The sequence below is a fragment of the Microtus pennsylvanicus genome, chromosome 3, assembly GCF_037038515.1.
Source record: "Microtus pennsylvanicus isolate mMicPen1 chromosome 3, mMicPen1.hap1, whole genome shotgun sequence".
Classification (NCBI taxonomy): domain Eukaryota; kingdom Metazoa; phylum Chordata; class Mammalia; order Rodentia; family Cricetidae; genus Microtus; species Microtus pennsylvanicus.
The window spans coordinates 125333647-125349592 of record NC_134581.1 but is presented as its reverse complement, the minus strand read 5'-3'; the positions used below and the strand labels follow the sequence as shown (position 1 = coordinate 125349592).

Here is a 15946-nt window from a genome sequence, read left to right as displayed (position 1 = left end):
ATTTATTCTTCGAGAATTCCATGCGCATATACAATAAACATGATCATATTCACCCCCTCACTTCCTCCAGTATCCCCTGCATCCCACATGAACACCCCTTTCAGCCACATCTTCCTTCTTTCCGTCTCAGAAGCAAGTAAACCCATCAGTGCTGCCCACGTGTGCATGAGTGTGGGACCATCTACCTGTGGCCACATCCCCGAAGACCTGTTCTCCCTTGCCAGGCAGCTGGCCACTGCCAGGAGAGCTCGTCCACTACTCCCCCCCCCCCCAGTACGTCAAACAACCTCTGGATGATGCCTCATGTCTCCCACCGTGTGGTTGTGATTGCTATGAAAACAGCCTTATGTTGTACTTAAACAGGGAAGAAGAAATCATAGACATAAAAGTTTGCCTAGCATGTGCAAGACCCTAGGTTCAATACCCCTGCATGGAGAAATAAAAGCTTTCGGCCTCAAAGCTCCATCTGTATAAGTTCAGGGTACAGCTGACTGAATTTGAAGGTGGAGGAGGCACAAGCTGCCCGTGTGGATAAACAGTTCACAGGTACAGCTCACAGTTAGAATCGCCTTTTCCTCACAGACCAGGGCCTGGTCTGTGTGGGGGGCATTTGGAGAGGAACACAGAGGTTTCCAAGGACCAATTCCACCCCCCACCCCTTTCTCTAGCTCAACAGCTGCTTCCGGGCCTGGCCCTTCCTCCTTCACCTCCCTGTCGCCCTCTGGGTTAGTGTAATATCACGCAGTGTCATGGTGATGAGGCCGACTTACCCTGGTTTGGTTTAGATTTATATTTGTTGTTTTTCTTTATTCATGGCACCTGTCTCTGGGGAAATCGGATGTTTTTACAAACAAGTTTATAATACATGAATTCTAAGCCACTATTCCCTTGACTCTGATTGCTGCAGGAATCCTTAAAAACACACCTTAGCCATGTGGGGAAATGAGACTGTTTGGTTTCTACACAGTGGGCCATTTCCCCAACCCTTTCCTATGCAGCACTGAATCTATCAATCCACCCTTAAGTTGAAAGGATGTTTCTTTGTTTGTTTGTTTCTGTAACTAAACATTCTCTCATATGAGAAGGAAAACATTTTCCCCTTGGATTCTGGGATTCTGGGGTTGCTTCCTCTTGCCCTCACTCTGAGAAACAAACACCATTAGGACAATTGCCGTCGCAGCTCATGGCTTCTCTTTCTGTTCCAGGCATGGGGAGTGGTGGAAAGCCAAGTCCCTTTCTACAAAGAGAGAAGGCTTCATCCCCAGCAACTACGTGGCCAAGGTCAACACCTTAGAGACAGAAGAGTGAGTCCTGGCACACAGCACCCTGGTGTTTCTGAACGCTGTATTGCATTGCTTGTTTACCCGCTCACCATCTTTTTTCCCTCCCTGCCACAACACCTATAAAATGCGAAACTATCTCCACAGGTGGTTCTTCAAGGACATAACCAGGAAGGATGCAGAACGGCAGCTTCTGGCACCAGGGAACAGTGCGGGAGCTTTTCTTATCAGAGAAAGCGAGACTTTAAAAGGTGGGTGAGTGCTGGGAGACCTTGGAGAAGACTGTGTAGAAACTCAGGGACTCTTCCTGGATGGGAGGCCTAGGGTGTTGTGCACGTTAGGCAAAAGCGCTACTCCTGAGCTACAGCCCTAGCCCAGGGAATCACTTTAAAAACTATTCCAAGATGAATAAAATGAAGAATATAGTAGGTTCTGGTATAAGACGGCTGGTTTGGTTTGGTTTTGTTGTTCTGTTTTGAGGCAGAGTCTCTCTATGTAGCCCCTGGCTTGCCTGCAAATCAATATGTAGACCAAGTGACCTCAAGCTCAGAGATCCCTTGCCTCTGCCTACCGAGTGCCAGGATTAAAAGCCTGAGTCACACTTAGATGTTATTAATTTTAAATATATTATTATTGTTATTATTATTCACGTGTTTAAGAGAGAGAGAGAAAGAGAGAGAGAGAGTACATGAAGTCTTTTTTCCCTGCCTAGCCATTGCGCAAACCCTTCCAAAGTGAAAATTTCACGTTTTGGTAACAAATAATAAACTCAAGCGATAAATGTTAATAAATGAAACGCAGTCATAATTATGGCCAGGCCATAGCACACTTCCTGGTTTGCCGTGTTGTTATGAAAGTGAATCCTGAATGTCAAGAGGAAACTCAAAGTAACTTTTCTATTCATCTAAATGATTCCAGAAAACTACAGTGAAGAAGGAAATGGCGTGCTGACTCCTAGTCTAGCAAACAAATGTTATTGTCATTTATCAAGTCAGTCTCACTGTGCAGCCTTGGCCAGCTCGGAACTGGCCGAGGTTCACCTGCTTCTGCCTCCCACATGCTTGGATTAAAATATCGCAACACCTGGCGGCAGGGCTTTCTATGACACGTTATAAACGTACCTAGTTTTTATTGTACGCTTTACGGCAAAATGTTCCATCCACAGTGTGGTATAACGTAGACCTCCTGAATGACACACGGGCATGCCCTCCTCCTCACTTTTCCCCACAGGCAGCTTCTCTCTGTCCGTCAGAGATTACGACCCCGTGCATGGCGATGTTATCAAGCACTACAAAATTAGAAGTCTGGACAACGGGGGCTATTACATCTCCCCACGGATCACGTTTCCCTGCATCAGTGACATGATTAAGCATTACCAAAGTAAGTAAACACCGAAGGCAGCGAGAGGAAGATTGTTTTTACAATGATTGATATCGAGGGGCCGACACTATTTGTACGAAAACTTTTCTTTCCAGTAATGGTGGCTGATGCCCTACAGGTTGCTCTAACTCAGTATGTCGTTACTCCTTGACTTCTGATGAGCATGCGTTCTCATAAGCCTATCGTGAACTGAAATATTGTAAGCTGGAGACGCATCTCATTTGCCTTTGTCTTCAGAACACCCCAGCTTAATGTCGCCCTCAGTAAATTGGCTCAATCACTTAAATTTCCCTACAGCTGGACAAAGTCTGCCGGTTTTATAACCTACGTGGTTGCAAGCCGCCGAGCGCTAGGCTGGAGGTGGACACAGGTTGGTTGTGTAGGCACACTTTCGTCCTGGATTGTGTGGGCACCATTGAGTTGAGCACTACAAGCGGGGCCGTCAGTACACCCAGAGTGACAGGTCCCTGTGATGGCCCCTGTGTGGCCTTCTCCCCAGGTGTGAGCTGTTCGACAGCCAGTGCTCCCCTTCCTGTGCAGGAAAGTCTATATTATAATGTGTGCAAATGTTGAAAGTAGGAGAGCCGCGGCTCTGTCACTGAGTGTACTGCATGAATGTAAAAGGGGTATGTGACCACAGTAAGAGCGCACAGCCAAACGCTGAGGGGTGTTTAAAGTAGCAAGTTTGCCTCGGGCCCAATACCAGTTTCTAGTCTTGTGAAGCTCACCTCTGTGGCCTTGGGTCTCTCTGTTGTGATTGACATCAGATGCGGGAGCTGCTGTGGCTGCTTCCTGTTGCCTGCTCTAAGAAGCTTTATGAGAAAGCTCTTTGAGGCTTAGTTGAGGCCCAGAAACACGGGGCGGGGCTTACAGCATCCTTCCTCCCTCTTTCATTCCAATACACTTTTGCTTCTGCTGAGATGTTGGGGGCTTGTAGTACCGTGGCCCCATACTGGAGTGCAGGTAAAACAGCTACCTTCCTGCCCACGGGCCACTGAGCTTATGAGGACTCAGGAACCAGAATACATCTTTGTGTAGCAGTCCATCACTGTCTTTGTTGCTTTTGTTTCTCTGTGGTGGCGGTGTTGATGAAAAATGCTTCAAATCGTCTTCTAGTCATTTTGAAAGTTGTGATTATTCAAAAGTTACTTATTTGGTGTTGCATTGGACATTTTTAAGAATAACAGCTTGTTCGAGGCTTCCTGTACCGGCACTTCTAAAAGAGAAAGAATGCGTTGTACAGGTTCTACATTACAGATGCAGCCAGTCAGGCATCTGCACGGAGCATGTCTTGTTAGCATCCTCTGAACAACACAGGGTTACAACACGGTGCTTACATTGCATTTGGTAATATAAGCAATACAAAGATGATTTAAAATAAGGTATGCGCATGCATTACTTTATTTATAAGGCACTTGAGAATCTGGATTTTGGAATTTAAGGGAACCTTGGTACCCATCTATCTGCCATGGCTACATACTATATTGCTTATGTTTCTTTCTTCCTTTCCTTCTTTCTCTTTCTTCCTTCTGCTTCTGCTTACATTTGTTTATTGTGTGTATGTGTTGGGGAATCCAGGTTTGAATCTAGGACATTAAACTTGGTAGCTGTTTTACCGACAGAGCCGTCTCACCAGCCCTGCACGCGTCCCCTAACGTGTGTTCCTCCTTTCGCTGTAGAGCAGTCCGACGGTCTGTGCAGAAGGTTGGAGAAGGCATGCATCAGTCCCAAACCACAGAAGCCATGGGATAAAGATGCCTGGGAGATCCCTCGGGAGTCTATTAAGTTGGTGAAAAAGCTTGGTGCAGGACAGTTTGGAGAAGTCTGGATGGGTGAGTGTTCAGCCAGTGTCCCACTCCGGAGAGGATGGCAAAGGGCTCAAGCCTCTGCCAGCCACTGAGCCAGGCAGTGTGCTGCTCAGAAACATTATTTCTTGCTTTTCTGTCGGTCTCAAGCCAAATTCGGGCCTGCAGGATCTGTCTGTTTTGGTCATTCCTTTGATCTTTTCCTGGATAGGAGCGTGGGTGCTTACCCAGATGGTCTCTCCTCCTCCATCAGTCTGTCATCCTCATAGTCTGGGCTACACTCAGGCTTAGGACCCCCCCCACACTCGCTTAACAGGAAGCCCCCAATTTATTCAACATGGGAGGTCACCAACAAAAGATGCCTAAAGTCCCACCATTAATGTGCCCTTCCTTAGAGTCCAGGATTTGCCTCTCAGACCAGGAGGAAGTGCATCGAGATTTGAGCAGAGGCTTTCTGGGGAATTCTTTTTATTTATTTTTAATTTAAATCTTATTTTATATGCATGCGTATTTTGCCTGTATATGTATATGTGCACAATTTTTATGCCTAGCACCCACTGGAGGCTAGAAGAGGACATCGGATTCCCTGGTAATGGAGTCACAGAGAGTTGTGAGCCTCCATGTGGGTGCTGGGATTTGAATTCAGGTCCTCTGCAAGAGCAGTAAGGGACATTAACTACGAGCTGTCTCTCCATCCCCTAGGGAATTCTTCTTGACTATTTTTCTCAAGTTTTCATGGAGTATAAATTAATTTATGATAAGGTACATTTTTTTTAGGGTTTTTAAATATCACATTTTTTCTTTTGGTTCTTTAAAAAAAAAAATAAGGATTTTTGTCTTGACCAGGATAGCATGGGAGGTCACACGTCTGCATCATTCTGTGCCAACTTTGTGTGGATGAAAAGAAAATCAATTTCTAGGTAGCAGGGACGGCTAACCTTTGAACATGTCACAGCCCTGGTGACAGTAATGGAGGAGCTCAGCCTGCAGCAGCCACAGAGTGTGGCATGGGGACCCGGAAGGAATGTGGGGTTTTCCCAGGCTCTGCTTTCTCCGCTGTGTACTTTGGCCTAATGGCACTCTCATGGCAGAAGTCCTCAATATGCAAATACTGACCCTGCTGCAATTAATTGATACTGCAGTGAGTCTGAACTCGGAATATTTACACAGCTCCTGCAAACTACAGTCACGTCGCGCTCTCTGCCTTCCTCGTTGGCTGTCTCAGAACCTTTGGAACTGGGCCTGCTTGTTCGCTCTAAGCTCAGTCTCTTACCCCGGCTGCCTGTGTTGCCATACCAGCTCTGTTTCCTCCTCTTTAAAGAAAGTAACATGACCTTAGCTAACAAAGTTAATGCTGCTAGCAGAGCAATTCAGCGGCCGTCAATCACATAGGGCATGATCCGCTCCAGGCTAGCTGCACGCATTTTCATCACCCCCACAACAGCCATTACACCCATCCACACCCCTGTTTACTGTTGGTACACTGCTGGTAAGAACATTAATATACAAAATATCATATGAACACATTTTCATTTCTCTTATTTACTAGGGCTATTTATAGGTTACTCTATTTTGAACTCTTTTAGAACCTACAAAACCAGTTTTTAAAAAGTCTTGCCATCTTCCTTTTTCCTCCCTGAGGTATTTGTATGTATTTGTCTTTCCAGAGTCACAGAACAGGACAAGAATGGTGGAATGTACGCTGTGTAACACTCACGCTAATTCTTCCCTGTTCGCTCTCATGTGTGAATGCATGTGCACATTTTGTTGTTGAGGCACTTAGAGTACTCGCCTGTGCTGACTCTTTGCTCCTAACCTTGGCACCTACAGCCCCCTACGGATGCACCAGCATCCTTTTGACGGTTCTTCAATGCCTGGGAACACATAATTGCACTTAATACATCTTCAACTCCCTTACTATGGAAAATCCCTGTGTCTTAGCTTCATCCTTTACGAGATGCATATCCTATAAAAACACAGGGCCATGGTCTTGTCGCGTGACCCTAGATTTGAATTTGTTCCCAGGCGTCCTATAGTATGGCTCACCTGTCTGTTGTGTGTGGCACCCAGGCATCAGACAGTGCTGTGTTCTTGGTACTGTCATGTTGCACTAAAGCCATCAAAGGAAAAGTTCTTCCCTACAGTTTGGAAACATCTACTGGCAGATTACATATTAAATACAAAAGAGAATCATGAGGCCCCACAGAAATATTTGGTGGGTTCCCTTAAATCAAAGAGAACAGCAGCAAGCCTGGGACCAGCTACAGTGACCTCATAGACATACATAATCTAAAAACTGTATTTTCATAGACTTTCTCAGTTTTAACCTTAAAGCCAATGTGAAAGGAATGCAGTTCGGTTTTCCTGTGCGTATTTGCTGGCTGAGGGATTGACATCTGTCCTCGAGAAGACTGTAGGGCAGTTCAGCTGTACCGTGCTTTTCCTGGACTGGACTCATTCTCCCCAAAGTTTGGAGTTTCCTTCCATCCTCCTCAGGTTCAGCTGTGGAACAAAAAAACAAAACAAAACAACAACAAAAGAATCAAGGCTTAGAACTAGATGCTGAGGGATATCCACACCCACTGGCAAACTGAGTACTCTCTAATCCAATTTGTGCCTTAGGTGGATTGTGTGTTTGGGGCTTACATTTCGATTCATACTATCTAAAAGGCTGTCATGGTTGCTGCGATGCCTACGAGGGTTAGAAAGGCCCATCTGCTCTGGGTAGCACAGGTGTCAGGGCAGACCTGACGAGAGCTGCCTTGCTTCAAGTCATGTTTCTACCCTAACAAGGAACAATGTGCCCTCGAATGCATAGTCCACAGCTCGTGATTCACCCAGTGGCACTTGGGCTTGCTCCCATGCTTTGCCTATAGTGGACAGTGATGCCATGATCCAGCGTGACGTCACCTTCAGGGATGCAACTGCTGGATCTCGTTTGTTTGTTCGAAGATTGGTATTTTATTTACGTATATGCATGCGTGACTGCGGTGGAAGGTTATGTACACGTGTGTGGCTGCCTGTGGAGGGAGGAGAGGGTGGCAGCCTCTGGAGCTGGAGTTACAGGTGGTAGTGACCCATCCAATGTGGGTGCTGAGGAACCAAACTCAGGTCCTCTGAAGGAGCAGCAGGTAGACTTAACCAGTGAGCCATCTCTAGCCCCCAGCTGGTGGCTTCTATGATGCCCTGCCTTGTAAAGTTTTAACATTTCCATACTTTGGAAACCTTGAAGTGGAAGCATCGATTTACATCCCCACTGACAGTGTGCCAGGGTCCAGGTCCCAAATGTCCATCCGCTGCTAGCTGTCTTTTGTTCCAGGAGCTTTGATAGGTTCCTGTGGTAGTGTTCTAAGGGAGGTGAGGCCTGTGGTTTTGATTTGCATTTCCGTGTCGATGAGCAATGTTGAGCGTCTTCTCATGTGCACACTGGGCATTTCTGTGTCTCAGCTAGAGAAATGTGCACTCAGGTCCATTCCAGTTTCCTCTTTAGTTGGCAGGTGTGGTGGCGCACTCCTTTAATCCCAGCCCCTGAGAGGCAGGAGCAGGCAGATCTCTGTGAGTTCAAGGCTGATCTGGTCTACATATAGTAATTTCTAGGCTGGTGATACATAGCATGACCCTGTCTCAAAAATCAGTATTAAATCCTTTAAAAGAGATAGTCAGGATGAGTTGTCAGAAGGTGGGTTGTAACAGACCCTGTCTAGTAGGACTGTGTCCTGATTGAGAGGAGCAATGCAGGAAAGTATTACATACCTAATGATATATACACACAATCCTACAGCACCATGAGAAAACTATAGAGGACAGAATTACTAGGGTGTGTTTCTTTTTTGTTTTTTTAACATTTTTTTAGGTCATTGGCATGCATGTGGGATTATAAGAAAGAACACAGATGGGGCTCAGAGGGTAAAGGTCATTGTCTGCTCTTCTAGAGGACTTGGATTCAATCGCTAGCATCCCACAGCAGCTCTTAGCTGTCAGGAACCCCAGTTCCAGGGGATCTGATGCCTTGTACTGGCCTCCTTGGGCACCAACCATGACTCAAGTACAGACAGACATACAGGAAAAAAACTTAGACTTAAAATAAAATTTAAAAAAATGCCAAAGTAAATAGCAATGTACTTAAGAAACAAGTTCAATTTTACATGAAAGGAAGGAAGGATAGGAAGGAGAAAAGAGGAAGGGAGGGAGGGAACAGGGAAAGCATATGCCTCCCAAAAGCCTGAACAGAAATGTTTGGGCAAGTAGTCTAGAATCCCCACAGTCATGAGAAGGAAGCAGAGGACTTTAACTTTGAGGCCAGTCTGGGCTACAAAGCAAAACTGTCTCAAAAACAAAAGTATAAGCAACCTGAACTTTCACCAAGAAATTAATGTATAAGCAAAACCTGTTATATCTCTAGAGTAGAAACTGGTGATAACGGGAATGAAGAGCTGGTGCACACCATGGCGTGGATGCCCTTGGAAGGAGCTGGTCACAGGGGCACCAGAACAGGCAAAGCTACTGAGACTGAAATTAGTGCCACTAAAGACTATGTGATCTCATTGGGGCTTAATGGGAGTGTTTCCAATTGTTTATCGTGACAACGGCCCAACTATGATGTATTGTATGCTTGAAATGGACAAATAGTGTGACCTGTGAGTTCTCTTTCAACAAAGCTGACAATACAGTGAGCTTCCAGGTACCACTTTCCACTCCCATAGTAATATCTCACAGAATTCTAGTAAAATATCACTACTAAGATAGTGGCATCAATAGTTCCATTCATTCATTCACTCATTCATCTGTGAGCAGAGTTTTGCTATGTATCTTGGCTTGTCCAGAACTCACTAGGAGCCCAGGTTGACCTAGCAATCTCAGTCCTAGCCCTCCGGGGTGCTAGGAGCCACCAGGAAGCCTACTTGTTTTAAGTCATGCTGAAGTCCGAGTTTGGCTGCTGGTCAGGAATCTCTTTGGCTCCTGGCAGATTTCATCCTGCTAAACTTCAGCAGGGGGCTCCGGGAGCAAAGCCAAAAGAAAATTAGCAGCGGGTATCAAGCTAGTGGTACCGACTAGGCAGCAGTTGGGGTGGGGGGGCTGCCTCACTCCTGTGTGCGCTGCTAGGCTCACTGTAAAGCCCAGATTTAGTTGTTTGGGTTTGGTTTTGGTTATTGTTGTTGTTGTTGCTTTAAGGTTTATTCTTTGTTGTTTATGTGTATGAATGTTTATGAGTGTGCCTGGTATGTAGGAAGATCAGAAGAGGGCTTTGGATCCCCAGAACAGAAGCTGAGATGGTTGTGAGCGGCTGTATGAATGCTGAGAACGGAACCCAGGTCCTCTGGAAGAGCAGCTGGTGCTAACTATTTAGCATCCTCTCCCCTCCTCACCTCACCTCCATCACCGTCCCAGAATTCAATTTTTAATCCTCAAGGAATGTGTGAGCTGGTTTTCCACAAGGGTATGAAACACGAGGAAGAGATTGTCAGCTGTGACCTATGTGTCAGGAAGACCGCTATGGGGATGAAAGAGAAAGGTGTCTCTGCCTCAAGCTGTTTCCTCGTGTTCGTGTGACCCCGTTGCTCCTGCCTTGGTGTCTTATTTCCTCTGCGTATTGCGTATTGTTAATATTCCAGAGATCTAACTGGACAGTGAGGACAAGGAGGAAGTTTCTACTGACAGCATAGTCTCGGGGAAGCTTTGTTTGAAGTTTTGCTTGATATACAGTCTTTGGTTTTCGAGACAGGGTCTCTGTGTAGCCCTGGCTGTCCTGAAACTCTGTAGACCAAGGTGGCTTCAAACTCACAGAAGAGATCCACTTGCCTCTGCCTCTCAAGTGCTGGGATCAGAGGCTGTGCCACCACCACCAGCTGCCTTTGTATTGTTTTGTTTTGTATTGGGGGGTGGGGGTTGTTGTTTCAAGACAGGGTTTCTCTGTGTAGGCCTGGTTGTCCAGGAACTTGCTCTGTAGACCAGAAGATCACTGAGGTCTGCCTGCCTCTGCTTCCCGAGGGCTGTTTTGTTGTTTGTTTGTTTTTTTAAGGTTGATTTGCCTTTATTTTTTGTTTATGAGTGTTTGCCTAAATGTATGTAAGTTCACTATGTGCATACCATAAAAAAGCTTCTATCCCCTGGAATTGGAGTTATAGGGTGTTGATAGCTGAACTCAGACCTCTGCAAGAGCAGCCAGTGCTCTTAACTGGGGAGCCATCTCGCACCCTGATACATTCTTAGTTTTATTTAGAGGCATCTTAGTTAAAACTTATCACCGCCAGCTTCTCAAACAAATAATCTAGTTTTTTGGTTTCTTTTTAAGCAGCTCTCTGTCCCATGGTAAGTGTATCTCTTAGCAAGCCTGCCATGGATAGAACTGGAACTCCCTCAAGCTGTTGTTTTCTTTGCCTGTGACAAAGTGTCACTCCACGAGGAGTCCTTTATTACCTGATTTTTTTTTTAAATCTATCCATGACAGCAACACAAATTTCTGTGACTAGGTTAATGGAACCCTCAAATGATTGTTTTTTGGGGCATCTGCTGCTCGTCTGGAGCTGTTTGCTTGCTGTTGATTCCGAATTCCTTCTCTCCAGTGTCTTTAGCAGCCGCATCATTTCCTGATGACTCTTGCCCTGCCTCTGGAAGCAGATTTTCATCATTTCAAAGGATGTAAACATTTCCAGGCTCCATTGTTTTGATGATGATGAGAGGGAGTGGCTTGTTCTTTAACTTTGATTCTAGGTGCCATGTGCAAGTCCCCAGAAAAGCTACTGCGGAGTAATGACAGAGTCCCACAGAGGAAACTGTCAGACCCCAGAGTCCTCTTGTCCCTTCACAATCACAGCCTTGCCTGCCCCAGGGACAGCTGCTGTTCTGACCTTCTTCCCATGGTGCTGCAGGTGGAGCTAGGGGCCCGAAGTCTGGTTACTGTTACGTAGAGTACAGCATGAACCAAACAATGTAATCCAGCTTCGTCTGCATTTACAGATGGCTCGTGCTGAATGCAGTCTCTTATGTTTTGCCCCTTTTATTAGGCATCTTAAATTAATTCATCCATATTTAGGGATGTCATAACATTTCATGCATCTTTGTTGCTATATAGTGCTGTTAGAATGTATATGAAAAGCCTATAGAGTTTTATCCATTCATATCAACATTGACTGGTGAGAATCGGAGTTTGTTCCAGGTTGTGGCTACTGTGAACACTGTGCTCTGTGGTTCTGTGATGCAAGCATACATGGATTCTTCTAGGAGGAATGGATTTTTTGGGTCACACGGTGCAGTCAGGCCTTCATGTCTGTGGAGTCAACCCATCTTGGATGGAAAATATTTGGGGAGGGTGCTGCACTTACGCTGAACAAGTACATATTCTTTTCTTTGTACAATAAACAATACAGTCTAACAACTATGCCCATAGCATTTGCATTTTACTATCAAGTTATCTGGAGGTAATTAAACATATCCATGAGAACATGCACAGGTTAGATGCAAATACTGTGCCATTTTGCCCAATAGGCATCCTTGGATTTTTGGTATGCTCCAGGGTTCTGAACCAACACCCTATGAATCATGTATGTGGACCAGTCCCCTGTGGATGATATAGTTAGACCAGTCCCCTGTGAATGATTTAGGTAGGCCAGTCTCCTGTGGATGGTGTATGTGGTTCAGTCACCTATGGATGTGTGGGTGGGCCAATCCCCTATGGATGATATAGTTAGACCCCTATTACCGCACACAATTCGCTAGAATCCAGTTCACAAGCTATGGGCAAGGGGCTGGAAGTTGAGAAAACACACACAAAGACATACAGACACACGGACCTCCACTCACTGGTACAAAGACCCTTTTTAATAGCATCGTGTGGAGGCTTAAATACCCAGCATTCAATGGCCAACAAGTGAAAATCCCATCCTCTGATCCTCTAGGCAAGGCACAGCTTTTAGTCACTTCAATTAGAAGGCTCTAGACAGGGAAGAGAAGCTGAAGGCCAGGACTCCAATTGGTCCCAACACCCTATGGATGATTTAGATAGACCAGTCCCCTGTGGATGATGTAGATGGACCGGTCCCCTGTGGATGATGTAGGTGGACCAATCCCCTATATATGATTTAGGGAGACAAGTCCTCTATTTATGATTTAAGTAGGCCAGTCCTCTATGGACGGTGTAACTGGTCCAGTCCCCTATGGATGGTGTAGCTGGTCCAGTCCCCTATGGATGGTGTATCTGGTCCAGTCCCCTATGGATGGTGTATCTGGTCCAGTCCTCTATGGATGGTGTAACTGGTCCAGTCCTCTATGGATGGTGTAGCTGGTCCAGTCCTCTATGGATGATGTAACTGGTCCAGTCCCCTATGGATGGTGTAACTGGACCAATACCCCATTGGTGATGTAGGTGGTCCAGTTCCTATAGATGATATAGTTAGACCAGTCCCCTGTGGATGGTGTAGGTGGGCCAGTCCCCTATGGATTATATAAGGAAGACTATTTATGAATCTTTGCTCTATTAATTCCGTCAATGGGTCCCAGTTTCACTTGTCCTTAGAAATATACAATGCGCACTTTCTTGAACGGTAGACTTGTACCTTCAGCACGGCCCCAGTGCAGCACGGCCTGTGTGGTCGCTCCAAAGGACACTACTGTCATCATCTTGCATGGGCCTCTTGGGATGTAATCACGAAGCTCAAAAGAAAAGCGCAGGAAAGGGCCTGAGGGAGCTGCCACTGTGTCCCCGTCCCCCACACCAGCGTTTATCTACAGTTATCATCTTACTTTTTGACTTGGGTCAACAGGGCGGGTTTCTCCTCATAGCCTCTTTTGCATTTCTCTGATTACTAATACAATTGAGTTTCTTTTGTACATCTGAGTCACTGGAATGTCTCCTTTTGGAAATGTGCGCCCATGCCTTTACTGCTAGGCCACTTAGCTGGTTTGTAGGAATTATAGATGCAAGATACTCATGGTTTGTCAGTAGTATAAGCCGTGGAGAATATTCTCATTCCCTCCCCTCCCGCCCCAGCTTTGTGTGTGCACGTGTGAGTGTGTGTGTGTGTGTGTGTGTGTGTGTGTGTGTGTGTGTGTGTGTCTGTGTGTGAAGGCCAGATGTTGACACTGGGTAGCTTCATTTGCTCTCGGCATTATTTATTGGACCCGAGAAATTACTACACCTTACACTGGTCTAGAATCGCTGGTCACTGAGCTCTAAGAGTCTTCCTGTCTCTGCCAACCAAGCCCAGGCCTTTGAAAACCTTGGGGAACATTTAGTTGACAAACAGCTTTCATAAGTCTCACACTTCTTCCTGATTGTAAAGATGATGGAAGCTAGGCATGGAGACCCACACTCGAGTCCCAGCACCCAGGAGATGGGGGCAGGAAGACCACCAGTCTGAAGCCAACCAAGACTAAGTAGTATCTTAAAAACCAAAAACAGACAAACAAAACAGTCTATGTACTCACTGTATGAAATGGTCTGTAATTGTTCCGTTAGCAATAACGAGGGTTTAACGAACGTGTGTTGATATAGTTTCTTTTGCACTGCCCCTTGCACTCTCTCTTGTTCTTATTCATATCATAAAGTTTTGATTTTCTTGTTTATTTTGCCTTGAATAAAATTTTATTAACTGGGAGAAAATACTAGTCCTTGTGGTAAGATGCATATAGAATTCTCACAACTAATGTTTCATAAAAACTCTTTTGACTTTGTGGTAATTTTAGACTTCTGTGGACAGAGTACAAAGAACGCCCACATACACTCCAGTCATCGTCCCTTCGTGTTGACACCTCAGTGTGTTCTTCCTTAGGCCTGCTCAGTCTGTACTTAAGCTTCCTCACTCTGCATTAAGGAAGGGCAGGGTTTGAACTCTCCTTTTGACGTGCTCTGCTTGCTTCTGCCTGCCCAGGTTACTACAACAACAGCACAAAAGTGGCCGTAAAGACCCTCAAGCCGGGAACCATGTCTGTGCAGGCCTTCCTGGAAGAGGCCAACCTCATGAAGACCTTACAGCATGACAAGCTGGTGAGGCTCTACGCCGTGGTCACCAAGGAGGAGCCCATCTATATCATCACCGAGTTCATGGCCAAGGGTGAGTAGCCTTCGGAGTCCATACTCCTCTAGGAGGCAGGCCCCAAAGCTAAGTGTTCAAGTGTCCAGAGAACATTTCGTCTTAACGTGAAGTGTACTTAATACTGGAAGTCAGAAAGTAATAGAAAGGGCATTTTCATAGGCATAGGCAGAGGACAGTATGTTTCTTATTTACTTAATAATTCTCAAACTGCTTCTCTTTTCTACTTAGCATTATTTAAATTTCTGTGTGTTATTTAAAAATGTTATGGTTAAGCATCCACAGGGTCTGTAGTTGTGGCTCACATGGAGAGCTTGGATAGAGCACGGATTTAGTTAATGTTTTTAACTCCCCGTGCTGTGGAAGCCCTAAAGAGGTTCTAGGCTCTCTTTCTCTGTTAGCCCTCTTCAGGATGGCTTTCACTCATCCGTCTTTTCTTTACCTTCATTCTGATAGAAATAAACTCCTCCCCTTTTTTCTTAAATCTTTGGAAGAATGAATGAAGGAAACAGATCAACATGAGCAACAGTCCTAAATCAACACTTGCTCATGTGTCATGGAAGAGAGTAGAGTTTGCTGTCAGAGCTGGTATGTGAGTGATTGATTTCAGTGCTGGCGATCACACCTAGGTCCTCACTCACGGTTGACAAGTACTCTTACTTAGCATTGAGCTAATAGACAGGACGTCCTATTAGCCAATAGGTTAGAAGTATGGCTACTACATTTTCTAAAACGTACTATCTGTTAATGATTGCTATTCAGAATAGCATTTACTCAAAAGCATTCCTCAGAAGAGGATGTGTTCAGTTTTGTGCTTTGCTTTTGTGTCCCAGCCTCATGGATATTGTTAAAAATATAAATAAAACTATATGGCTTTGGTTGCTGTAACTCAGAAACCATATTCAAGGCTAGGTGCTTCATGAGGTCAGAAATACTACTGAATTAACTAATGCTATTTGAACTGTAAATACAGGTGTGGAGTGTAACAGTAGCTAACACTTACTGGGCACTCAGCTTCTACCACTGTTCCAGTGCTTTCTGTGTCGAAGAACTAAGTGTCAGTCTGGGATTTATGGGTGATGTGGGGCAGTGTTTCCTATCTGCCAAGCCCCACACTGTCTGCTTTATATCCTCTTGCTTACACCTCCTCACAAGAACTCCTACAGAGCTACGGTGCCCACTTTGCAAAGGCCTGGCATTAAGGGAGTACACCAAGGCTACCCGTGAGCCTGGTGCTGGGAGTTCTCAGGGAAAGGAGGTCTCACAGATTTGAAACCCAAGGAAGTAGGAGAGGCTGCTGCCAGCACTGGACTTAGGAAGCTAATGTGTCCCTCACTCATCAGCTCTCCCAGAGCCTCAGGCTCTCCTTTCTGTGTTGGAACAGAACAGAGCAAGCCTAGCCTGATGCCTGCAAGAGACAGGCCATCCCATGAGGATAGGACATACTTCTTGT

At 45.5% G+C, this 15946-nt stretch overlaps 1 protein-coding gene across 5 annotated transcripts in view; it reads left to right on the top strand.

The window, feature by feature from the left end:
* The window catches only part of Lyn (LYN proto-oncogene, Src family tyrosine kinase), a 106740-nt gene that overhangs the window by 60070 nt on the left and 30724 nt on the right, over positions 1 to 15946 (top strand). For all 5 annotated transcript variants that reach the window (XM_075967056.1, XM_075967053.1, XM_075967057.1 and 2 more), the window contains exons 5-9: positions 1206 to 1304; positions 1428 to 1531; positions 2511 to 2660; positions 4340 to 4492; positions 14332 to 14514. In XM_075967056.1, the coding sequence (XP_075823171.1) occupies positions 1206 to 1304; positions 1428 to 1531; positions 2511 to 2660; positions 4340 to 4492; positions 14332 to 14514 (689 nt within the window). The remainder of the gene's footprint in view (positions 1 to 1205; positions 1305 to 1427; positions 1532 to 2510; positions 2661 to 4339; positions 4493 to 14331; positions 14515 to 15946) is intronic.